The sequence below is a fragment of the Coturnix japonica genome, chromosome 3 (genome assembly GCF_054131305.1).
Source record: "Coturnix japonica strain WE chromosome 3, WE-NBRP24, whole genome shotgun sequence".
Taxonomy (NCBI): domain Eukaryota; kingdom Metazoa; phylum Chordata; class Aves; order Galliformes; family Phasianidae; genus Coturnix; species Coturnix japonica.
Window position 1 is genome coordinate 99,776,720 of NC_140665.1, and position 25,599 is coordinate 99,802,318.

General features: G+C 52.1%; 2 protein-coding genes and 1 long non-coding RNA gene across 5 annotated transcripts; 2 read left to right on the top strand and 1 right to left on the bottom strand.

The window, feature by feature from the left end:
• The first annotated feature begins 530 nt into the window (after window positions 1-530).
• On the top strand, window positions 531-5,180 carry LOC107312413 (uncharacterized). Its single transcript, XM_015859829.3, has 5 exons — window positions 531-575; window positions 1,736-1,830; window positions 1,964-2,021; window positions 2,563-2,614; window positions 4,278-5,180. The coding sequence occupies exons 2-5, from the start codon at window positions 1,745-1,747 to the stop codon at window positions 4,715-4,717; spliced, it is 636 nt and encodes a 211-aa protein (XP_015715315.2). The 5' UTR covers window positions 531-575; window positions 1,736-1,744; the 3' UTR covers window positions 4,718-5,180.
• LOC146761605 (uncharacterized) lies at window positions 3,752-14,770 on the bottom strand. Of its 2 annotated transcripts, none has more exons than XR_014944303.1 (4): window positions 14,629-14,770; window positions 8,753-8,847; window positions 8,478-8,549; window positions 3,752-3,885 (listed from the first exon to the last, which is right to left on the bottom strand). It is a non-coding gene; the product is annotated as an uncharacterized LOC146761605 (long non-coding RNA). The 2 variants fall into 2 exon arrangements; XR_014944304.1 differs by lacking the exon at window positions 14,629-14,770 and adding an exon at window positions 12,506-12,629.
• ZNF395 (zinc finger protein 395) lies at window positions 12,781-25,253 on the top strand. Of its 2 annotated transcripts, none has more exons than XM_015859828.3 (11): window positions 12,781-12,828; window positions 13,253-13,411; window positions 16,230-16,437; window positions 18,348-18,523; window positions 18,875-18,987; window positions 19,556-19,791; window positions 19,879-19,979; window positions 20,865-21,129; window positions 21,523-21,615; window positions 21,719-21,822; window positions 21,964-25,253. In XM_015859828.3, exons 3-11 carry the CDS (start codon window positions 16,240-16,242, stop codon window positions 22,073-22,075), a joined length of 1,398 nt encoding a protein of 465 aa, XP_015715314.1. In that variant the 5' UTR covers window positions 12,781-12,828; window positions 13,253-13,411; window positions 16,230-16,239; the 3' UTR covers window positions 22,076-25,253. The 2 variants fall into 2 exon arrangements, with proteins under 2 accessions (XP_015715314.1, XP_085398402.1); XM_085542276.1 differs by lacking the exon at window positions 12,781-12,828 and adding an exon at window positions 12,900-12,951.
• The last annotated feature ends 346 nt before the right edge of the window (window positions 25,254-25,599 follow it).

Genomic DNA, 25,599 nt, shown 5'->3' on the forward strand with positions numbered 1-25,599 from the left:
GAAAGAGAAGGGAAAGAGAAGGGAAGGGGAGGGAAGGGGAGGGAAGGGGAGGGAAGGGGAGGGAAGGGGAGGGGAGGGAAGGGAAGGGAAGGGAAGGGAAGGGAAGGGAAGGGAAGGGAAGGGAAGGGAAGGGAAGGGAAGGGAAGGGAAGGGAAGGGAAGGGAAGGGAAGGGAAGGGAAGGGAAGGGAAGGGAAGGGAAGGGAAGGGAAGGGAAGGGAAGGGAAGGGAAGGGAAGGGAAGGGAAGGGAAGGGAAGGGAAGGGAAGGGAAGGGAAGGGAAGGGAAGGGAAAGCCTTCCCAGCAGCTCCCCAAGCTCATGAGGCTGCAGGGCCTTCCCTGGGCTTCAGGACCCCCTATGGCTGTTTGGACCCCCCATGGGTGTTCAGGATCCCCCAAGGGTTGCTGGTTTTGGTGCTGCTGGGGCTCAGGGTTTACCTGCATGCCCATGGCAGAGCTCCATGGGGCTGGGTGAGACAGCAGCAGGAAGCTGGGGTGTGGCGGGTGCCACCCACTGCTCCTGGCCAAAGTTGAGCAGAGCAGCAGCCGGCAGCACCCAGGGGTCGGGCAGCACCTGGGTGAGTGTCTCTGAGCCTGGGGAGGGGTACACAGAGGGGTATGGGAGGTCCTGGGCCTTGAGGCTGGGCTGTGGGGAACATGGGTACATGATGGTCTCAGATGGGGTAAGTGAGGCAGGGTGGGCTTGGAGGGATGGGACATGTCTGAAAGTGCTCCCCTGGAGCATCCATTAGGATCAAGTTCTTGACTGAATGGATTTCAGAGGAAAAATCCCTCCAGGCTGTGACCAATCACCCCACTGAGCCCAGCACATCGTGGTGAGGGCACCCACACTGGGGACAACTCACCTCTAACAGCCTCACAGTACAGGCAGGGTGCTCTGGGCACAGGGGGCACAATAGGGTGCCAGCACTGGGCAGGGTGGCACAGAGCTGGCAGAGCAGGCTCAGCCTGTTGGGCAGCTCCTGGCTCTCTTTGCAGGGCTCCCACCCTGAAACATCCCCGTGGGGGAGCCAAACCAGCCCCCAGTCTGTGTTGGGCAGGGGTCTGGTGGGAGACAGAGCCTGGGTGGGCTCAGAAGTGTCCCATAAGGATACAATGCGGGATGCAGTGGGGATGCAGCGTGGTTTGGGGTGCAGCAGGGATGCTGGATGGCTGCAGAGGGATGCAGTGGGAATGTAGGGGGATATGGTAGACACGTAGCAGGGATGTAGTAGGGATGCAGTGGGAATGCGACAGGGATGCAGTAGAAATGCAGTGGGGATGGAGCAAGGTTTCAGAGGGGGATGCAGCAGGGATGCAGTGGGAATGCACTAGGGATGCACAAGGGATGTAATAGGGATGCATTAGGGATGTGGTAGGAATGCAATGGAATACTGTGGGGACGTAGCAGGGATGGGTGTTTGAGTAAGAGCAGAAGCTGGGAGGTGAGCCGGGCGCCATGGGGTGTGACAGCGCTGTGTCACGGCACAGCTATGCCAGCAATCCAGCCCTGCGATGGGGCACGGCTTCCTGCAGCCTGCAGGCACCACGGCCCATGGGGTGCCAACACTGGGCATAGGGCCCTGCCCACGCTGCTATCACCCCAAACCCTCTGTGGGCTGAGCCCTGGTGGGACCAAAGGACGGGAATTCCTATGGAATGTGTGTGGGAAAAGCTTCCTGGAAGCAGAGGGAGGTCAGTCCTGCACCCAGCCTGACGTGTGCCCGTCCCCCACCAGCTTCCACCGATGGCCCCGGTGCTGCCGTGGGGTTTGGCTGCTGCTGCACCCATTGGGTTCCTGCTATTGCTGTTCCTCTGCGCCCTCTGCCCCAGGTATGTGCCCTCACACGGGGGATTGGTGAGGACGCAGCACCCCATGGGGGTCGTGTCATGCCTTTTGGCTCAGCATTGCTGGATGCCAAAGGGCAGCCGTGGGGACATGGGTGTCACCAACCGCTTTCTACAGGACGAGCGGCCGCTTCTCCACCCAGAGCACCGGGAACGCCGCAGGGAACTCCGGGCTGGTGAGAGACCTGGGGGGGGGGGGGGGGTCTTCTCTGTGTCCCCATCCCCTTCTTGTCCTTGTGTTCCCACTGCCAACGTCCCCATCCCAATGACAGCCGGTCCCTGCGGGGACAGCCAGACAAGAGGACAAACGGGCTGCGTGTCCCTCCATCTCCCACACCCGATGGGATCCTTTCTTCACCCAAAACGTGGCGCTGTCGGATGTCGCCGCGTCGCTTCCTTGGGGACAGCGCTGTCGCACGGGCTTGGACAGCCCCCCAGCGTCGGCAGCGGGAACGGCCCCGAGTCCCCCCCCAAAAAACACAAACCCAAAGCATCAAGAGGACGCAGGGACAGCCCTCAGCGGGGGGGGGTTCGCGTGGGTTGGGGGGGCACTGAGCCCAGCTCACCCCTAAAAGCCGGAGGGGATATTTGCGGGGCTGGGGGTCGATAGGGGGCAATGAGCGGCAATGGGGGGCAGGCATGAGCTGTGTGGGCGTGCATGAGCGTTGCACAAGAGTTTGGGGCGGGTGCACGAGCGTCTCTTTGTTTCTGCTGCAGGTGACGCTGTCGGGACCGGACTGCAGCGATGGGGGAGCAGCGCTGCTGGGAGGTAGGAACGGGGCGGGGGACAGAGACACGGGGACAGCGATGGGACACGCACTGGTTGCTCGTACTGCCCCACGCACTGGGGTGTGAGCACTGGGAGCGAGCAAACCACTGCACTAACACTGCCTAAGTGTGCAACATGAGCGTGCAAATGTGTACACGCACGCGCTTGGGTGCACAAGCGTTGCATTTGCACACGTGCAAATACACGTGCACAGACACACGCGTGCATGCATGCGTGTCTGTGCTCTGTGCCGCCGCAGTCCGAAGGTCCGCAGCGCGGTGCTGCCGGTGCCGTTAATGATTTGCTCGCCCGGCGGACTGGGAGGAGCAGCGGATCTGCGGGACTTTGAGCTGCTGCTGCTCATATAGGGGCGGCCACCTCGGGGTGCTCAGCTTGGGATGACCACTTTAGGGTGCTCACACTGGGATGCTCAGGTTGGGACGCCCATTTGGGATGCCCACATTGGGATGCTCAAGTTGGGGTGCTCACACTTGGGATGCTCACATTGGGATGCTCAAGTTGGGGTGCTCACTTGGGATGCTCACATTGGGATGCTCAGGTTAGGGCTCTCACACTTGGGATGTTCACACTGGGATGCTCAGGTTGGGACGCCCATTTGGGATGCTCACATTGGGATGCTCACGTTGGGACGCCTATTTGGGATGCTCACATTGGGATGCTCACATTGGGATGCTCAGGTTGGGGCGCTCACACTTGGGATGCTCACATTGGGATGCTCAGGTTGGGACGCCCATTTGGGATGCTCACATTGGAATGCTCAGGTTGGGACGCCCATTTGGGATGCTCACATTGGAATGCTCATGTTGGGACACCCATTTGGGATGTTCACATTGGGATGCTCAGGTTGGGACGCCCATTTGGGATGCTCACATGGGGATGCTCAGGTTGGGGCGCTCACACTTGGGATGCTCACATTGGGATGCTCAGGTTGGGATGCCCATTTGGGATGCTCAGGTTGGGACGCCCATTTGGGATGCTCACATTGGGATGCTCAGGTTGGGATGCCCATTTGGGATGCTCACATGGGGATGTTTGCAGTAGGATTCTCATGTTGGAGTGCCCGTGATGGGATGTCCACTTTGGAATACTCACTGTTGTGCTCACATTGGGATGCTTGCACTGGGATACTCATATTGGGGTGCCAACTTTGAGGTTCCCGCACTGGAGAGTTCAGGTTGGGATACTCGCATTGGGATGCTCACATCGGGGCGTCCACTTTGGGGTTGCTCAAATCCCACAGCACCACGTCCCTGCAGATTTACAACAGGAAGAGAGGAACAGTTATGATGCAGAAGGAAACCGATTCCAGAGCCTCCTTTATCTTGGAGGTGAACAAACCGGCTCGGCACCCACTCTGCCACCTCCTGCTGTTGACAGATCCTGCACACAGGGCAGAACCTCCTCCTTAAATAAATATTTGAGCAGCGAGAGAAGGTGGGGAGCATGGGATGCATGGGGTTTTCCTTTGCTTTCTGGTGAATTCCTTGCAGAAACCCAAAGAGAAGGGATAGAACCGGCAGGCAGGAGGAACAGCACCAATGCTCTTATTTAAGAACATCGACTCATTTCTACCTTACCCTGAAATTAGGAGGTGCCCTAAGAATCTCCCCTTCCTCAGCCTCTTCCCTCTCCTTCCCTGCAGGTTCATCGCCTTGCAGCAGGACAGATGTCACCAATGAGGGGAACACGGGCATCTCCGGGTCACCACAACCCAACACATCCCCTACATCCTCCCAGAGGACCCCAGACTTCCTTCGGCACCGGCAGCTCCCGCTGCTGCCCAGTGACACCACAGAGCCCACAGTGCAGGATGCTCAGGGGCCCATCTACGAAAGCATCCGCTACAAATCCCAGCAGCTCAGTGCTGGGCTGGAGAAGCCCTACAGGGACAGTGGGGACAGTGGGGACTCCATGCAGGGCGTTGTTGTGCAAGAGGAGCCGTGCAGCACAGGCAGCCCCATACCTGTGTATGCTCGCATCTGCAAAGTGCCCCGGGCACAGCAGCACACGGTGCCCAACAGCACTGAGTCTGAGGAAGAGGCAGCTCCAGCACTGCCAGAGAAACGCTTTGACATCCTTTAGGATGGGATGGAAGGATCTCTGGATTGGACACTTGGAAAAGGCTGGGTGCTAGGGAAAGGTTCTGCTCCAGAGGGCAGTGGGAACAGCCCCAACCTGCTGGAGCTCATGGAGCTTTGGGACTCTGCTCTCAGACACAGGCTTTGAGTTTTGAGTGTTCTACTGGGACATCCCCACACGTCTGCAGCCCTGCGACCAGCTCTGTGCTCCCCTTGCACTGATGCAGCATGGGCAACTCAGGGTCTTCTCAGATCACGGCATCCCAGAGCTTTCCCCCCAGAAATACCAAGCTGCATCCCATGGGGACACAGAGTAATTCCCTGTGCCACTTTGCTCTGCTTCAAGCAGTGGCTTTGCTGGGGCGGAGTCAGATGGAGCAGAAAGGGATTTTGCTTTAAAGGAGAAAAAAAAAACCCAAACACACTAATAAGAAGTATGGCCCTTTGACGTGACTGCTGGCACGGGAGCCGGGGACGTTTCTGTTCTCACTTGTTGATGGTTGGCAGCATGTTGCATGGGGTGACTCATTTCGGTGCAAGATCTGGGGAGCTTTCGGAGCCAGGGGAAATCAGGGACATTCCTCAGCCCTCTGCTCAGCACTTCCTAATGTTCCCAGAGGTGCCCTAAGCCACTGCAGGGCAGTGCTGGAGGAAATCCTTGTGCTTCAGGGTTGCAGTGCTGGGGAAATCCCTGTGCTGTAGGGTCCAGAGGTGCTCATGTGCTGAGAGCTCCGCAGTGACATATGGGCATGGCCCCATTTTAGCTGCTAGATAATCACTTCCAGTTGCTCACCTGCTGTCCTACACACTCACCTGCCTTCCTATATGCTCATTCACCACCTCAGACAACCATCTATGCATGTCTACCTTCCTAAACACTCCTGCATTCCTACACTCTTGCTGCATATTCATCTGCCTCCACATACACCGCTCTCTACACCCATCTGCCTTCCTATACAGTTATCTCCCCTTCTATAAGCTCACACTGGGCTTGGAGGGGAGCCCAAAGGTGGGCAGTGGGGGGAATATTCACAAGAATCTCCATAAGTGCTACACACAAGAGATGCGACCCAGACAGTGGTAGAGCAGTGTCAGCTCCTGGAGTGGCTCCCCAGCAAAAGCAAGCAGGCTCCAGGGCTGCGCCTTGGCCGCTGTTACCCTCAGGTGTTACGGGTTTTCTTTGCGTGCCGCTCAAAGGACAAGTTGGTTAATGATTAATCTTCTATCTTGAATGAAGCGGAGGGGAAGAACGAGGGCTGGCTGGTGGTGAGCAGCTCTTCATGGAGCTCCACATTGCAGTAGCTTGGATCCTCTCAGTTCCCAAAATAAGCCCAGATGAGATGCAAGAACAAGCAAAGTACACCTGGAGGAGTATATTAAAGAATACTTGGTGCTTGCTGAAGCTGTGCTAGCAGTGCAAAAAAAAGAGCAGCGCTGGGAGAGGAAGCAAAGAGTTAAAAATGAGAAGGCGAAGGAAGGGAGGGGAAAGAAAAAAAAAGCAAACAGGACAGAGTTTATTAAAAAAAAAAAAAAAACAACATAAGGAGGCAAAGAGCAGAAAAGGAAACCTCGTGAGTGTCTCTTCCTCTCTTGGCTTCTCCCTGCTTGGGCTGCAGGGAGGGGGGAGGCTCAGCTGCGTGTGCCTGGAGGAGCTGGGTGCATGGCACAGCAACCTGCACCAGACCCACTCCTGTGCCCAGGTCTGGCTCTGTCCCACGGTGCCAATCACATACAAGCTATGCCACAATGTGTGACCACTCACCAGCTGAATTATCAACGATAGGATGCAGCAGCGGAGCAGCAGAGCAGCTGGCCTGGGGGCTTTGCTGTTACGTGGCCCCAGGCGGTAACAGTTAAATCTGCATCATGTCAGCAACGAGCGTATAAAAGTCAGGAGCTGGGCATGCCAAAGCCAGAACTGTGAGCACACTGTGCGCCAAGCAGCTTGTGCAACCACAGACACGCTCGATGGCTTCTGCTTGACCCCGCTGGTTTTTCAGGCTATCAGGGATCCCTGGCATCGCATTTCCAAACATTTTCCTCCTCCCATGAGAAGACTAAATCCAGCTTTTGAACACGCGAGCTGCGTTGGCTGGGAGAGCCGTGCCAGCTGCACTGTGCTTCTGCTGAGGGAAATGGAATACAAGCAGGCAAACCCTCTCCTTTTTGGTGACTCCCAGGCGCAGGGCTGGCACCAGCTGTGGGCAGCTTCCAGGATGCAGCTCTTTTCCAGGGGCATGGATGCAGCCAGATTTGATCAGAGGTACTCAAAGACCTTAAATTCAGTAACGTTATTGCTGCCATCGTGGCCGATGCACTGTAAAATAAGGAAATCCTCCTAAATCCCGTCGTAGAATCACAGAATCGCTCCAGTTGGAAGGGCTTCATAAGGATCATTGAGTCCAAGTCCTGGAAAATCAGGCAGTGTGACTGAGTGCGTTGTCCAGATGCTTCTTGGGATCATTTGAGATGCACATACAGGCACTTCATGAGACCATTTTGAGGCGATGGCCATCTAAAATGGACACCACATCCCAGCACAGAGGCTTTGGCCTCATTGCTAAAAGACCAATGGCCAACATCACAGCACTGATGAGCTCAGAGTTCCTTTGGGATGAAACACCCCCAAAAGCTGGGCCAGAGCATGGATCCCACAGCCAGACTGCTCTGGCAAGAGATGATACAGAGGAGCACCTGCACTTCAAGTCTCAAGGGCTTGGGCTCTTCTGCTGTTTTCAGCTCATGATGGGAATGAGAGTTAGTGCAAGGAGGGTCAGTAGAGCTGCACGAGGCAGCGCAACACCTCAGGAAGTCCAGATGGAAGCATCCGGATCCATGGAGGATGCCTGTCAGCAAAACATCACGCTCTCATTCAACAGCATTGGCAGCTATAAATTTACATTATTTTCTCCTTCCCATATTCCTTCCCCATATTACTTGATCCCATAAGCTGAGGAGTTGAAAAACAGCACATTTCAAATGTCTGCAACAAGACTGCAAGAATAAGAGTCACTTTAAGACTGGATTTTCACGCTCTGGAGTTGCTCAGATCTCAGCACACGTTGGTCCTTCATATTGTCAATGACACGTAGGAAAATTTGGCCAAAAAAAAATCCTCCAGTTTATTTGGTTAATTTGGTCTTGGTGGCGTGGCTCTGATTCATCTCGTACCAAAACAAAATGAACGATATTAATAGACCCAAAATGTCAGTTAAGCAGTTTATCCCAAGCTTGTGTACTCAGAAATGAATAATCTCTTGAGGTTGAGGGACAGCGGCCAAAGCACAACGCCAGGCAGAGCAGTGGGTGGGTAAAACCAAGCCAAGCTTATTCAACTGCTAAGCACTGTTAGTCTCAAGCTAACATTTAATATTAACTGAAATTAAAGCTGTAACTAATGATCATCCCATGGACACAGCTCTTCGTATTGGATTTTTCTCTCCACTGTTTTCTTGTGTGTTTTTTTTCCCACTCTGCTTTAAAATGTTGCACAATTGGGTACGTTGCTCACACTGCATATATCACAACATGAGAACACTGTGCTAGGGAACACTATAAAGCCAGGAAAACAGAATCTGGCACATTTTAGTTCTACTTATACAAAACAGGATAAACCATCACAATATACTTTCAACTGGAATCTTTCACTTATGGGTTCATGGAGATTCACCAAGATTCCCTGTCCAAGATGCCACGTATGTGTGGGATGGGGAAGGAAGCCTCGTAGGTAACTGGTTCATTGGAAGATAAACAAGCAAACAAACCTGAGCAGGATAAGCAGTTTGGGATCCCTCCCGATCTGGACTGGACAATCACTTGTTTAACACTGTTACAAGCTGTGAACAAAGAGCGAGCAGGGATGTGACAATGTTGACAGGAAGGACAAAATTACCCCAGATAATTGTGCCCGAAATCAGGGAAAGATCTCACAGCACAATAAGCAGATGCAATGGCAGGTGGGATTTCATGTCAACAAGGAACATCTTGGAAAAATTACACTAATCATACATATAGTTATGGGCTCTAAATCAGCTATTACCTCTCAGGAAAAAAGACCTGGGGTTATTGTTGATAGATCTGTGAGAAGATCAGCTTAGCGCTCAGCGGCAGCCAAATCAAATGCTGGCAGCTATTCTGAAAAGAAGAGAAACCAAAACATTATGATGTTGCTGCATAAATCTATGTTGCACCAGATTTGATGACTGATGCAGTTCCGTCCGCTCTGTCTCCAGAAGCATATGTAAAACCAGTCAGGTTGCATGGAAGGGTCACTGAGGTAATCAGAGAAGACAGCTTCTGCACAAGGGAGGATGAAAAAGCCAAGGACACTTCACAAACTACGTGCTCGGTGGGGCAGGCATGATAAAGAGCTCCTGAGTCATGGATATTCCAAGGGAGGCTAAAGAATAATCATACAGCATTCAGGTAGCACAAGAGCTGGGGACACCAAAGAAATCCCAAGGCAAACAAGATGAAGCAACTTTTTCACGTAGCACATCAGTTGTGGGTGAACCAGCCAGGACGGGATGCTGCAGAGATCAAGCAAATGAAAAGGGTTCAAACAGGGACTAAATTAATGGATATAAGGGTGCATTAATGCTATTAAGCATGATAGACTAGTGCTCTTCAGATTCAAAGTGGGCCATTAACCACTGAAAAGCTTCTACCCTGTGTGAAACGATTTCAGGGCATGGTTTCTAAAGCTGTCCTCATCTCATTACTAACAGCTATGGAGCATTACACCTCTCTTCATTTCTTTCTTTCATCGTTTATGCTTTCTTTCCACTTTCCTTCTTTCTGTCTTCCTTTTATTCTTTATTCCTTCCTTTCTAATTGGTTCCTTCACCTCACTACTAAACCCTATGGAATTCCTTCCTTCTTTCTTTCCTTCCTTCCTTCTTTCTTTCTCTCTTTCCTTCCTTGCTTCCTTCTCTCATCCCTCTTTCTTTCTTTCTTTCTTTCTTTCTTTCTTTCTTTCTTTCTTTCTTTCTTTCTTTCTTTCTTTCTTTCTTTCTTTCTTTCTTTCTCTCTTTCTCTTTCTCTCTTTCTTTCTCTCTTTCTTTCTTTCTTTCTTTCTTTCTTTCTTTCTTTCTTTCTTTCTTTCTTTCTTTCTTTCTTTCTTTCTCTCTTTCTCTCTTTCTCTCTTTCTTTCTTTCTCTCTCTCTTTCTTTCTTTCTTTCTTTCTTTCTTTCTTTCTTTCTTTCTTTCTTTCTTTCTTTCTTTCTTTCTTTCTTTCTTTCTTTCTTTCTTTCCTTTGATCCTTCCTTTCTTATTTCTTCCCTCCTTCCTTTCTCTCATTCATTCATCTCATTACTAAACACTATGGAATACCACACCCTTCTTTCTTTAATCTCCCCTTTCTTCATCTTTATTCCTTCCTTCCTCCTTATCCCTTCCTTCTCACTGTTTCCTTCATCTCATTATAACCTATGGAACACATTTCTTCATTTCTTTCATCCCCTCTTTATTCCTTCTTTCTCACTGCTCCTCATCTAAGAGCTGCTCTTCTCATTCCTGCTCATCTAATTATTTAACACTACAGAGTACAACACTTTTCTTCCTTTCTCTTTCTCCTCTTTCTTTCTCCTCTTTCTCCTCCTTCTCTCTTTCTCCTCTCTCCTCTCTTTCTCCTCTCCTTTCTCCTCTCTTTCTCCTCTCCTTCTTTCTCCTTTCTTTCTCCTCTCCTTTCTTTCTCCTCTCTTTTCCCCTTTCTCCTCTTTCTTTCTTTCTTTCTTCCTTTCTTTCTTCCTTTCTTTCTCTCTTTCTTTCTTTCTTTCTTTCTTTCTTTCTTTCTTTCTTTCTTTCTTTCTTTCTTTCTTTCTTTCTTTCTTTCTTTCTTTCTCCTCTTTCTCTTTCTTTCTCCTCTTTCTCTCTTTCTCCTCTCTCCTTTCTTTCTCCTCTCCTTCTTTCTCCTCTTCCTTTCTCCTCTCTCCTTCTCTTTCTCCTCTCTCCTTCTCTTTCTCCTCTCTCCTTCTCTTTCTTTCTTTCTTTCTTTCTTTCTTTCTTTCTTTCTTTCTTTCTTTCTTTCTTTCTTTCTTTCTTTCTTTCTTTCTTTCTTTCTTTCTTTCTTTCTTTCTTTCTCTTTCTCTCTTTCTTTCTCTCTTTCTTTCTTTCTTTCTTTCTTTCTTTCTTTCTTTCTTTCTTTCTTTCTTTCTTTCTTTCTTTCTTTCCTTTGATCCTTCCTTTCTTATTTCTTCCCTCCTTCCTTTCTCTCATTCATTCATCTCATTACTAAACACTATGGAATACCACACCCTTCTTTCTTTAATCTCCCCTTTCTTCATCTTTATTCCTTCCTTCCTTCTTATCCCTTCCTTCTCACTGTTTCCTTCATCTCATTATAACCTATGGAACACATTTCTTCATTTCTTTCATCCCCTCTTTATTCCTTCTTTCTCACTGCTCCTCATCTAAGAGCTGCTCTTCTCATTCCTGCTCATCTAATTATTTAACACTACAGAGTACAACACTTTTCTTCCTTTCTCTTTCTCCTCTTTCTTTCTCCTCTTTCTCCTCCTTCTCTCTTTCTCCTCTCTCCTCTCTTTCTCCTCTCCTTTCTCCTCTCTTTCTCCTCTCCTTCTTTCTCCTTTCTTTCTCCTCTCCTTTCTTTCTCCTCTCTTTTCCCCTTTCTCCTCTTTCTTTCTTTCTTTCTTTCTTTCTTTCTTTCTTTCTTTCTTTCTTTCTTTCTTTCTTTCTTTCTTTCTTTCTTTCTTTCTTCCTTTCTTTCTTCCTTTCTTTCTTTCTTTCTTTCTTTCTTTCTTTCTTTCTTTCTTTCTTTCTTTCTTTCTTTCTTTCTTTCTTTCTTTCTTTCTTTCTTTCTTTCTTTCTTTCTTTCTTTCTTTCTTTCTTTTTCTCCTCTTTCTCTTTCTTTCTCCTCTTTCTCTCTTTCTCCTCTCTCCTTTCTTTCTCCTCTCCTTCTTTCTCCTCTTTCTTTCTCCTCTCTCCTTCTCTTTCTCCTCTCTCCTTCTCTTTCTCCTCTCTCCTTCTCTTTCTCCTCTCTCCTTCTCTTTCTTTCTTTCTTTCTTTCTTTCTTTCTTTCTTTCTTTCTTTCTTTCTTTCTTTCTTTCTTTCTTTCTTTCTTTCTTTCTTTCTTTCTTTCTTTCTCCTCTTCCTTCCTTCCTCCTTGTTTTTCTTTTATTCCTTCCCTCTTTTCTCCTTCACCTCACTGTCACCCACCATGCAAACCCTTAGATGGTGGTTTGTCTCCGTCAGCGCACTGTTATTTCTCACTCAGGCCAAGCTCCATCCCAGCCCATTTACTTTCATTCCCACAGTTTTACAGAATCACAGAATTATAGAGGTTGGAAGGGACCTCTAGAGATCATCGAGTCCAACCCCCCTGCCAAAGCAGGCTCCCTACACCACGTCACACAAGTAGGCGTCCAGGCAGGTCTTGAATATCTCCAGAGAAGGAGACTCCACCACCTCCCTGGGCAGCCTGTTCCAGTGCTCCGTCACCCTCACTGTAAAGAAGTTCTTATTAAGGAACTTCCTATGCTGTACTTTCATCCCATTACCCCTAGTCCTGTCCCCACGCACTACTGAGAAGAGACCAGCCTCACCACTATGGCTCCCACACCTCAGGTATTTATAAACCTGGATCAAGTCCCCTCTCAGCCTTCTTTTCTCAAGGCTAAACAGCCCCAGTTCCCTAAGTCTCTCCTCATAGGGAAGATGCTCCAGGCCCTTCACCATCTTAGTGTCCCTCCTCTGGACTCCTTCCAAGAGATCCCTGTCTTTTTTTGTACTGGGGAGCCCAGAACTGGACACAATATTCCAGATGCGGCCTCACCAGGGCAGAGCAGTTTTAATCCAACATCCACCTCACACTCCATCACCGAAAGAGGAATCAGTGAATCCATAAGGAGCCGGGGCCGAGCTCAGCCCTTCACCCCCCACAACCACCTCACACCGCCGCCTCACTCACAAGAAGAGCGGGAGAGCGGGGCTTCCCCTCAAGCCGCTCTCCCATTGGTCACCACACCCCGCCGTCTCCTCCCATTGGTCCTTCGCAGCTCTAAGTCCCGCCCCCCTGGCTGACATGGGCGCGAACGTGCGTTGCGGGCTGTTCCCGGCCGGGGGGGCGTGGGGGTTACACGTGGGGAACAGCACGTAGTCAGTGAGGGGGGGGTTATAGGGGGGTACACGGCGTTCTGGGGCGGGGCGGGGGGTACGAGGCAGGGATGGAGGGGGGGAGGAGGAAAGAGATGGAGATGGAGGCGTGAGGGGGGTTATGGGGTGGGTTTGGGGTTTAAAAGAGCCGAGTTGGGGGGGTTGGTAGATGGAGGTGTTTAATATCGAGTCGTTTGGGTGTTGGTTGTAATACACGTTTAGTGTATCACCTCCTGTGAGGAAAGCCAGGTGGAAAGCAAAGAGCTTCAGGGCACAGATCCCTCCATCCCCCCCATCCCTTAACAGCAGTACCATAAAGTGAGAAGGGGGCAAAACACCCATAGACAACACGGGAACGACCCCATCGAGAAGGAGAAAAGAAGGGAGTAAAAAGAACCTCTCCCTCCTCCCTTCCTTCCTTCCCCAGGGCAGAGCGGCCCCGGCGGGGGCGTGCATGGAAAGGCAACGGCGGAGCCAATGCGCAGGAAGGGGCCGAGCATGTGGGGAGGTTGTTTACACCAACCCGGCCCCGGGAGCTTTAACCCGGCCGGCAGCGAGAAGAAGCGAGGAACGGCCCCGGGACAACGTGAGTAACGGGTAGAACGGGGTAATCGTCAGTGTGATGGGGGAGAGAGCAAAGAACGGGGTGGGGAAACGACGTGGGAAGGGGGGAGAGTGGAAGGAAGGAATGTAAGGGGGGGGAAAGGAGGATAAAAATCGAATGGAAAAATAGATAGATACCAGGAGGGGGCGGGAGTGGAGGTTCCCGCCCGACCCGGCCGCGCCTCCCCTCCCCTCCAGGCCCCGCTGCCGCCTGGCATGGGATGGGGGAGGAGGAGGGGGATAGGGGGCAGCCCGAGGGACGGGGGGGGGGCTGAAAGGGGGACGGGGGAACCTACAACCCCTGCAACGACCCCTAAAACAACCCCTAAAACAACCCCTCCCCCCGGCTGCCAAACCGCTGCCAGTCCGCTCCTCCATGCTGCAACCCCCCTCCACCCGCAGGCATTGCATGCACCCCCCATTGCACTGTGCTCACCCCCCTCTTTGCACTGTGTATCCCCTGATTGCACTGTGCACACCCCCACTATTGCACTGTGTGCACCCCACTATTGCACTGTGTGCACCCCACTATTGCACTGTGTGCACCCCACTATTGCACTGTGCACCCCACTATTGCACTGTGTGCACCCCCCCTTTTCACTGTGCACCCCACTATTACACTGTGCTCACCCCCCCCATTGCACTGTGTGCACCCCACTATTGCACTGTGTGCACCCCACTATTGCACTGTGCACCCCCCCATTGCACTCTGCTTACCCCACTATTGCACTGTGTGCACCCCCCCATCACACTGTGCACCCCCCCATCACACTGTGCACCCCCCCATCACACTGTGCACCCCCCCATTGCACTATGTGCACCCTCTCTTTGCACTATGTGCACCCCCCCCATTGCACTGTGCTCACCCCCATTGCACTGTACACCCCTCATTGCACTGTGCACCCTCTCTTTGCACTGTGCACACCCCCATTGCATGCACGCCCCCTCCCTTTGCATTGCAAGCTCCCCCCTTGCACTATGCTCACCCCCCCCAAATTGCTGCCCCCCCTCTCGTTCCACGCCCCCAGCAATGCTCAGCCTGCACCCCCATCTTATTGCACTGTGCCCCCCCCACTCGTGTTCCCCCCACCCCACACACACGTGCCCCGCCGGGTGCCTCCCTCCTTTGCAGGCCTGTGCACACACCGCCTGCCCTCGGCAATGCCATTTTGCACGCGTGCCTTGCACGCTCATATACACCTGCACATGTATGCATGGCATGACCCCATGCATGCATGCCTGTACTCCCGCTGGCTTGCACACCCTTGCACGCCTCTCCTGTTGCACCCATGCACCGACGCTTCCAATTGCGCTCGGTCGCTGCCGCCTTTTCCTTCCTGGCAGCGCCAACCCGGGGGCCTTTTCCATGGGGAAGCCTCTCTGTGCTCCTCCCAGCACCGGAAAGTGCATTTTTAGGCCTCTTCCCAAAGTGTTTTTCCTCGGGAATCACCCCATTGCTGCCCTGTAGTTTCTCCACGCGCTCAGTTGACTTTTGCAAAGTACTATCGTTGCTCCGTTTGGAGAAGGAGGAGGAATTTGCTGTCCTGGCCGGAGTTGCTTTATGGGTTTTTACGCTGCACGTCCTGGCGCTGCACCAAGTCGTCGCCTTCCCTCTCTCAGGAGCTTTATTTCTTTAAACAAACCCCCCAAACTTTGCAGACACGGTGCAAATTATCTGCTCCCTCACCCCTGTTGTTTGTCATGGAGCTCTGCGTTCAGAGGGGGCTTTTGGAAGCAGGCTACAAGGCTCTTAAAGGATGGATCTGATGGTCTGCTTTGTAGGAGCTCAGCTGTGTTTGAAGGACCCATATTGGTGTCTGTTTGGGTTTGCTTTTTTGCTTTTTTTTTGTATGAAAACTGGGCTGTGCTGGAATTGCTGTGCATGCATGCACATGCACAGTGCACGTGCATGCATGCTTATGCACATGCACACAGACGCATGCATGGAGCAGCAACCTTTCCTGCAGTTTTCCTGCAAACCCGAAGCAAGCAGCACCAGACCTTCCCCTCTGGCTAAACGAAGCTTCCCTTGTTTGCCAAACGACGCGTGCAAAGTGCCTCCTTTTCCCCTTTGCTTTGCTGCGGTGCACGGAGCTGGAAACTGCAAAATGCGCAGCCGGCGTGGAAGCAAGACAGAATTTGGGAGCGGTGCCGGCGCTGACCCCTGCAGTGCATGATTGCAAACAGCTGGGAGGACTCGGGGCAGCTCTGCCGGCGCTGAATGCAGAGCCCGCTCTGCTTGCTTTGCTTTGTGCTTTTCGGAGCACCGACATGGGATCTTGGCCTTTAAAGGTCTGCTGGGAGCCGATGTGATCCCAGGGTTTCATAGAAGCATGGAGTGGCCTGAGGTTGAAAAGGATCACAGTGCTCATCCAGTTCCAACCCCCTGCTGTGTGCAGGGCCACCAACCAGCAGCCCAGGCTGCCCAGAGCCACATCCAGCCTGGCCTTGAATGCCTGCAGGGATGGGGCATCCACAGCCTCCTTGGGCAACCTGTTCCAGTGCGTCACCACCTTCTGTGTGCAAAGCTTCCTCCTAAGATCCAACCTGAACCTCCCCTGTCTCAGTTTAACACCATTCCCCCTTGTCCTATCACTGCCCACCCTCATAAACAGCCATTCTCCCTCTTTATACGCTCCCTTCAAGTACTGGAAGGCCACAGTGAGGTGTCTTAAGGATGAGAGCCATGGGACAGGGGCAGTGATGCCACCATCCCCTCATACCCGATGTGGCTGATCCCGCTGGTTGAGCATTGCAATCCTGCACTGGTGGTAATGTCAATGTTTCTTTGTCACCCACAGCGTGGCCGTGATGGCGACCGTGCTGTCCAGGCGCCTGGGGAAGCGCTCCCTGCTCGGTACCCGTGTCTCTGCCCCCGGTGCTTTGGCTGACGGGGTCCTTGCAGCTCCCCAGATTCACACTGTGCTGCCAGATGACTTGTCCTGCCTTCAGCCTGCAGAGGAGAGCAGTCAGGCACCGAGATTCCCCAGCCCCAGCCGCCGGCAACAAGTACGTATGGAGGCTTTTGGATGTGGGTTGTGCGTTGGCAGGGGTAGAAAACTCCTGGAGCTTCCCCTAATTGCAGCTCTAGGGGGGGGCTGTCATTAGGGAGAGCTGCTGATGGGCGTTGGTGTTGGGTTTGGAACATATTGCCTCGAGCTGAGATCTCTCTCTTGCCTCAGATCCCAGCCAAAAAGTGAATGTCCAGAGAAAGCCAGACACTTCCTGATGGTGTTCCCCAGTCATAGAATCATAGAATGGCTTGGGTTGAAAAGGACCTTAATGATCATCTAGTTTCAACCCCCCTGCCATGTGCAGGGTTGCCAGCCACTAGGCCAGGCTGCCCAGAGCCACATCCAGCCTGGAAGTCATTTGAGGCTGAAGGAGATGGTTTTCATACAGAGTGTCTCCCGGTGGACTTCTCTTCCATGGGCTTGTCCTATAACCCGTGATGATATCAGCACACCACAGAGCACCCCAGCTTTGCTATGGAGGTGTCAAACCCCATGGCACCTGCTGGAGCCTCAGAGCTTTTCCACTCCAGTTGAGGATCTGTGGGTATGGGCTCTGGAAGCCCCACTTGGGCATGGTTGGTGGCACAGACCTCCCCAGTGAAGCAGCTCTTAGGGAAATACTGGGGTGCTGTGGATCCTCCATAATTCCTGTCCAGTCCCATTGATGGCTGTGCTTTGGCCTCGTACTGCCTGGGGTGGGGAGCAGCGCTTGTTCTTGGCTTCTACCTGCAGAGCTGTAAAAGCTGCTAAGGGCAGAGCTTGTGAAAGGCCGTGTAAATAAGGGCCCTGTTCACTTTTCTGGCTCCTCCTGTGCCCAGCACTGTGCTGTGGGTAGGGCAGATTCCTCCTGCCCTGTGTTTACAAGCCACAGGACAGTGAGAGCTGTTTTCTCCTACGTGCTCCAATGCAGAGGATTCTGCTCACTTGCTTTGCTGCTGGAAATGACTTAAAAGTAATGTGTGTGACACAGCTGGGGTTGGTGTCTAATGGAGATGCCACTTCCCTTTGCAATGCCTTACAGGGGTGGATGGTGTTCAGAGAGAAGCCTTGCTTCGTGGTTTTGGGGAGCATTGGATAAGGGATATGGATTTAGGAAGCTGTGAGTGAGATCAGGCTGATCTGGCTCTCGCTCTTTTATCTTTGGTCCGGCAGTTACGGCTTTTTCCACCTCATTCTTTCTGCTGGCTGTCTCACCTGGGATGGTCCCATTTGCTTTTCCCTGGTCAGTGCATGGGTGCCTGTGTCCATCCCATGTCAGCTTCTTCATATGATACCCACAGCATTTCCATAAAGAGATGCTCCTGTGCCTATAAATAGCTGGAGACACATGTAACGTCTTTGGACACAGATACATTTCCATTAACAGAAATAGGCTCATGGGTGGTAGTGCTGGAAGACAGCCCACAGGAGCAAGGGAGACACTGCAAGAGAGGAGCAGGTGAGATTTGAATGTCTCCTCCTGGCCATGAGAACTGTGATGGGAGGAACTGGGATGTGACTTTATGATCAGTGTGCCCAGGAGACTTCTGTTCTCCTCTGGCTTTTCACCCTCTCATCTGCGTGCTTTCCCAGGGGGTGTAACAATAGTGGGCATCCTTGCTGCAAGATGACATGCAGGCAAAGTAATAGCAGACAGATTCATTGGAGAAAAGTCCATCCAAAGTCACAGTGCTCAGAGAAGCAGCTGAATGTGGAATTGCCAGAGTTGGGGAGCATGCTTCAAGGGCAGGCCCCAGCAGTGGGGTTGGGGTGAATGCTGTCACCCCACTGGTGTGCTGGGACAGCTTTGGGATGGCCTTCATCTCCCAAATACCCCTCAGTATCCCCTTGCTGCAGAAGGACCTGAGCAGTAGCATTGTGCATCAGGACACAGCACCAATAATGCTTCCCTTGGCTATTTTTCAGGTTCTTGTCACCTACAACGGGCAGGATTGCACTGGGCTGGTAGAGCAGCACAACCCACCCAGCGACAAAGTGAAGGTGCTGCAGCCAGAGCAGAGCTTGCACACGTGCTGGAGGCTGCAGGATGTGCCTGAGGTGCTGCAGAGATCTGTGTCTGACAGCATTGACGTCCCCAAGAGGTTGGTGCCTGGGGCTGGTAGCATCTTGGCAGGATGGGAAGGGGCTCCTGCAGTGCTCATGCTTGATTTCATGCTGACAGAGTGAGGCAGTGGGGATATCTCCTCCTTACCAGAGCGTGGGTTATCCAGGGAACTGCTGCATTCAGGATTAAGGGGATTTATGTTCTGCAAATGCTGCTTTAGGGGGGGAAAAAAAAACATAACATCTTTCCTGAAGACTTAAAGACTGCAAGAGGGTGGTGGGAGCCATGCTGCCTCGGTGGGATGCACCACCTTTCTGTGCGGTTGCTTTGCTGTTTTTAATGGGATATCTTTGCTTTTTTCTCCGTGCATTCTCCATCTACAACACAGGAAAGCTGATGCAGCTGTGGAGATGGACGAGATGGTTGCAGCCATGGTGCTGACGAGCCTCTCCTGCAGCCCCGTGGTGCAGAGCCCTCCTGCCAGTGAGAGCAGCATCCCCTGTGAGTGTGCACTGAAAAATAAAGACAGCCACAGCCAGGAAAAAAGAAAAGGGGGTGTAGAGAAATAACGCTGTGCTCTTTGGATGCTGGGGGGGGACCTTTTTGCTGGTGCTTTGCTTGGGCACAGGTTGTGCTGGGGTGGAGGTGAACAGGAGCAGCACTGGTTCCTGGATATGAGCCCATTGTTGCTGCTTGGGATTGTGCCACTGGGGTGACCCTGCCGTCTGTCACCCTCCTGGGGGGCCAGGGAGCCCCGAGCTGGGGAGCACCGCCGGTCTGCTCCTTTTTTTAGAGACTCTTTCATTCCCAAGGAGTCAAATGGAGCTGAAGGGATAAAAATAGCAGCTGGAAGCCGTGGGAAATGTGCGTGCCCCAGTGCTGGCTGTCCCCTGCAGGGTTGTGCTTATGGGGAAATGGGATAAAACCAGGACCTGGCACTGAGCAGAGGTGCAAAGGCTTCACTTAAAACATTAAAAACTAGAAGCAAGCTGCTGCTTTAGTTTTATCCAGCCTCAGGGCTGGTCTCACCACCCTGTGGTGACAGTAGCTGCATGTTTCCTGTGTTCAGCATCACGGGCAGCTTGCGATCCCTGGAAGGAGAGCGGCGACGTCTCAGACAGCGGCAGCAGCACCACCAGCGGGCACTGGAGTGGGGGCAGTGACATCTCCACCCCATCTCCCCCACATCCTGAGGGCAGCCCCAAGCACTCCAGTGAGGCGCTCAGCTCCCCGCCAGCAGATGATGGCTTCGAGACTGACTCCGATCCCTTTCTCCTCGACGAGCCGGCTCCGCGGAAGAGAAAGGTACTGGGGACCCCAGCACCATAGGTGTGGCCCTGCAGGAGACCTTGCCACTGTGCAGATGGTGACACAGGCTGTTTCCCCCTCCAGAACTCAGTGAAGGTGATGTACAAGTGCCTGTGGCCAAACTGCGGCAAAGTCTTGCGCTCCATTGTTGGCATCAAGCGGCACGTCAAGACCCAGCACCTCGGGTAAGGCACAAGTTTTACCTCCTTCAGCCCTGGCTTAACCATGAAATCCATGCACCCTTGTGCTGAACATGCTGGCAGCCAGCAGTTCCCCTTCCTTCCACAAATATCCCCGAGATCAGAGATGTCCTGGTTCCAATGCACTGAGCTCAGTCGTTTTCAGCCACTAGAACTGCTGTCACTTGTCCCTACCTTGCAGCAAATGCAGAGGATCTGGGGGGTTGTGCTTGAACTTCAGGACTGGAAATTTTCAGAGACAAGAGCTTGGAGTGCTTGGGGCTAATCTGCCTAGCTCAGGTCTGTTTTAGGTACCAAGTTAGGGTAAGGGGAGCAGTTTGCTGCTGTCTTTTGTGGCCCTGTCAAAATTCTCACCTGAGTCTCCCTTTGCTTGTGCTTTTGTACATGTTTTCTTATATGCATTTTTTTCCTTCTGCCTTGATGGTTGGACTTGCTGATCTTAGAGGTCTTTTCCAACCTTTATGGTTCTGTTCAAATGCTTCAGGAGAGATGACAGCGGAAGGACTGTGCTACAATGGGCGGCGCTGGACTGCCATCCAGTGCCAGATAATCATAATGGGAAAACAGTCAGATCCTTTATGCTTTTTCCTGATCAGTGAACCTCAGGGCTTGTCTGCAGCCATGCTAAATGAGCTCAGTGAGAAAGCAGGGGGCTTTGAACGGTGCCTGGTCACCCTGCCAGCATTTCTGGAGGTGCTGAAAGATGTGTTGATCTTCTTTCAAAGTACTAAGTGCTCTAAACAGAAGTAGGAGTCATTCTCATCACAGCCAACATGATGCTTTAGAGTGTGAGAGCTCCAAAACTGGATACCTCCCTTCCCTGGGACAGGAGCTGCATATTCAGTCTTTTCCCCTTTCTCTACCCCGCAGAGACAGCGCTGACTCTGACCAGCGGAAGCGGGAAGAGGATTTCTACTACACTGAAGTGCAGGTGAAGGAAGAGCCCGCATCAGAGGCAACCACCAACACCAGCCCTACATCTGTGTCTGCCCCCATCATCATCCATCAAGCCCTGGCCAAACCAGAAGCATTACTGGTGGAGCCGCCGGTGCTGGAGCCCGCTCTGGCCAGCAGCGCACTCAGTCAGTCTGCACCCAGTTCCTTCTGGCACATCCAGGCTGATCACGCCTACCAGGTGAGCTGGTGCCACCTCCTGCTCCCTTTGCAGCTGTGCAGGGGCTCAGGGGCTGCCTGATGACTGTGGCTTGCCTGCAGTTACATGGCTGTGGTATGCAACACACCCTTCAGCCTCAGATAGCTGGGGATGGAATGTGGCCATGCCAGATCCCGGGCCTCAGTGAACCTGGAGACGCCCCAGCTGCAGTCCCTGTCCCCTGTCCCTTGCCACAATGGCTCTCCAGCACCACTTGGAGGAGGGATTGCACGGGGGATTCCTTCCCCACCACAGGGGAGGCACTTCAGGGTGCCTCAAGCTGGTCTTTGCAGGGAGGAGGTGGCCTGTGGGCACATGGGAACAGGACCCACTAGGGCTAACACTGACCGCCTTCTTCCCCATCTCCCCCCACAGGCATTACCCTCCATCCAGATTCCAGTGTCCCCACACATCTTCACCAGCATCAGCTGGGCCACTGCCACCTCGACTCTCCCATCCCTGTCACCGGTGAGTGCTCATCCTTTCTCCCTGAGCCTTTGGGAGTTCCCAGACTCCCTCCTGGCTGTAAACATCCTCAACCTTATCCCACATGGTCCTCTTGTCCCCGCAGGTGCGGAGCCGGTCGCTCAGCTTCAGTGAACCCCAACCTCCCACGCCGATGCTCAAGTCCCACCTGATCCTTGCCTCGCCGCCCCGTGTGCCCCTTGGCACCAGGTGAGGCTCTCACTGTGCAAAGCACACCCTGAGCAAGAGGGGATGCATTGCTGCACGTCAACCAAATGATGCTCAAGGTGTAGCAGAGACACAAACCTCTGAAACATGGCAGTATTGGGTACATTCTCTATTTCTTTGCAGGAAAGTTCGTGGTGAAGCCAAGAAGTGCCGTAAGGTGTACGGCATCGAGCACCGGGATCAGTGGTGCACAGCTTGCCGGTGGAAAAAAGCCTGTCAGCGCTTCCTGGACTGAGCATGGCCCTGCAGTGCCACCTCCCTCCCTGCTCCTGCACAAGGAAGGAGCACTGGAGTCCCTCACTGCTGCACCCAGGGACCTTGGAGGCACCTCCTGGGACTCCAGAAGAGCCCTCCAGAGCTGCGTGTAAATTCCTCCTCCTGTGTATTGTACATCAGCTGGGTTTGCTCTTTTCGTTTTTGTTTCCTTTTGTTTTTTAACACTTTTTTTTTTTTTTTCCAAATCTGGTTTGTTTTTTTTTTTTTCAATATGAAGAATTATCTCCCGTTCGTACAGTTTAAAAACTGGGGCTGGGAGAAGGAAGCTGTGGCTCGGCGCTCAGGGGGGATATTGCAGGTGATCTGGGGACCAAAGAGCTCCCTGCATTGCCCAGGTCAGCGCTAGGATCTCCCGAGCTGCTGCGGTGCAGCCAGGGCAGGGTGTTGAAGCAGCTTCCCCTGTCCCTTCATTGTCTATGAAGTGCAAATCCCTCATGTCCTGAAGGGGACAGAGTCAGGAACAATTGCAGCTTTAAAAGCACAAGGCAGGGCTGGTTCTCCTGGTGGCAGACATGGGTTTCTCTCCTTGTTGCCTCATGGATGTGCTCTTTGCTCGCTCTGCAGCTGGAGCCTGCACGTGTCTCTGCTTCCAGTTTGTCCGTTTTGGAGGCATCTGGGGGAAAAGCCTCTTTAATCAGGAAAGCTTTGAGAGCTGTGAAAGCAAAAAAGCAGGTATTCCTTCTCCTTTCAGGCTTTGTACATCTGCTTAGTTCCATGAAAAATGATGTTGTGGCCCTCACTGTGTCTTTCAGAAGCAGGCTGAGAGCAATTGCTTGTTTGGCTGTTTGTTTTTATATGGAGATCTTCCTGATTTCACCAGCAGCTGGCAAGCTGGGAAGACTGGGAAGAGCTTTCCCTCAGCATCACTGTAGGGTCCCAGTTTGGCAAACAATCCTAAGATTTGCTTTCGCACCTCATTGGCAGCAAATCTGTGTCCTGGATATTCTTTTCTTCTTTTTTTTGCTGCATTTTTGATTATCACAGCCCGTAAGGCCCAACCAAGAGTGATCCCTGCACAAGAATCGAGCCTGGGCTGATGTTCAGGACCGTGATGTGACAAAAACTCCCTTCAGAAAGTAAATTCTGTGGCTGGGAGAGCATCGTTTTGCTGCTGGATGGATGCACACCCCGTTGGCGCTCCAGCATAGATGTATACGTGTAATACTGGTGCTTGTCAACCTCTTTTTGTAGTTTCCTATATCTAAACAGCATCTCGTTCCAGAAAACTGATCTTTGGTACCAAATGAGTGGATTCAGAATCAGGAAGCAGGAGCAAAACTCCCTCAGGATGCATCCCAAGTGTGTCTGTGCAGGTCTGATTCAAAGCTCTTGTTTTATTTCCTGGAGAGCAGCAGGCTCAGGATCACATCCCTGCTGGGGCTGCCATGCTGGGAAAGCTCTTTCCCTCTCTCATTGCCCCACAGCTGTCTATTGCACGAACAGCTCTGCAGGTTCACGCTCTGCATCCTGGTAGCAGTGGGTTGTGCGCTGGGGTTATTGCACTACTCAAAAGTAAGAATTTATTCTTGGATTTTATTTTTTATTTAGAGAGGAAAAAGAAAAAGAAGAGCCCCCAGTGCGTTTGCTACCATTTGGGTTGCAGAGCTGGCAGCACCCAAGCTTGTTGCTGGCCCTTGCAGTGGCACAGACGGGTTTCTGTGATGCTGAAGGCGCAGGTCGCTCAGAGTATGGAGATAATGATTAACAAAAAAGGCTTAGTTGTGGTTCCCTCAGACCTTGTGCCTTTGCTCCCACGACTCAGACCCAGAAGTTTTCCCATCCTGCTTTTCTTGTCCTTTTTTTAACCCCCAAACAATGACCCCGTTTGGGTCCCCATCGCTCAGGAAATGTCCCCAAGCCATGTGGGGGTGTCACCCCCCTGGGGCTTATGTCCCCCAAACCAGGGTGTCGCGTCTGACAATCCGCACTGCCCCCACCTTCTGTAGTCAGTCGTGTTTTGTTTCTGCTGATGGGAACTTGAATTTCTAATGGGAATGAGAATAACGTCCTGCTTTCTGTTCAAGGTGATTTTTATATTGAAAATAGGAAGAAAAAGAATAGGAATGGCTCTGGAATGAGTGGCTGGATGCCTGAGGAGTGAGAGCGCATGGTGGGACCCCAGAGATGTGGGGTGCAGTGCCTCCCTCTGCGGCCAATAGCACTTATAGCCCCAGGGCCACCCTGTACAGGGCTTTTCTGTGCTGGTGGCGGTCACCCAGGGGGTGCACACAGCTTTATTTTCTGAGGGCTTTTGCGGTACGGATTTAATGGGACAAAATTGTCCTTTTGCTCCTGGTTTTCCTTTATTTCAATTTTGGGAGTATTTTGGATTTTTATTTTTTTTTTTACACATTATAAAGGAAAAAAAGGAAAACCCAAATCCTTGTATTTCTGCTGCAGCAACTGCAGGTGTTGTGGTGGTTTTCCAAGGCCAGGCTGGATGTGGCTCTGGGCAGCCTGGTCTGCTGGTTGGTGACCCTGCACATAGTAAGGGGTTGGAACCAGATGGTCATTGTGGGCCTTTCCAACCCAGGCCATTCTGTGGTTTGTCAGGTTGGCTGTTGTCCCATTTCTCCGTTGTTTCTTTTTCCCCCCTTTCCCATCCCTTTGTTATTTCTTCACTTGGTCTCACCAAACTCCAATGCCCTCCCACTGTGGGTGACCTCAACTACAAGCTCAGCTTGGAGACATCTCCCACTCCAGCTGCCTGCCGTTTGTATGTATGTAAATAGGAACCTCTTAATTGGGCACTAATTGGAGGCTGCTCTCCTTTTCCAGCCCCGCTGGCACCCAAACTGAGCGCAGGGTGACCCCGCTCTGTCACCGTTTCCCGCTGCCATCGGGTGATGCTGGGGGTGGTGACAGGCGGTGGCGGCACGGGGAAGGGCTCAGGGATGTTCATCCTTGTGATCCCACAGGACCCCGCTGCCCGGCTGGGCTGGGAGGACGTTATCTTCTGTTTTGGAGCTTTTCTCAGCTTGTCTTCCAAGTATTATTTTTATTGTAAAACAAAAAGAAAAAAAAAATACCCAAAAACTATGAAAAATTTTTTTTAAAACAATGCCAATGTGAAATGTAATTTTTACAGCAGCGATATGAAATATATTTTATAAGAAATAAAGAAAAGTTGCCTGAGAGCTCACTGGCTCTGCCTGGTCTTTGCACCCCGTGTCTCTGTGCCATGCCATGGAGGTGGAGGCACTTGGTGCCTTGGATGATTCCATCCCTATGGCACAACAGCTTATGGCACCACTAGGTAGCAGTGTCTGCCCACCGATGGTGCCTCCTTCTTTGGATGGTTTTCCTCCTCATAAGGCACGGTCCTTCAAGTTCGCAAGCTGGAAGCTGCAAGGAGAAGTGGGTGTGTGCAGAACCCAGGGGGTTTTTGAGCTGCGTCCTGTGCACAGCACTCACAATGGGACTGCCCAGCTCAGAAGTTGCCTGCTGGTGCGGAAAGCCTGAAGAATACATATGCACAGTGCA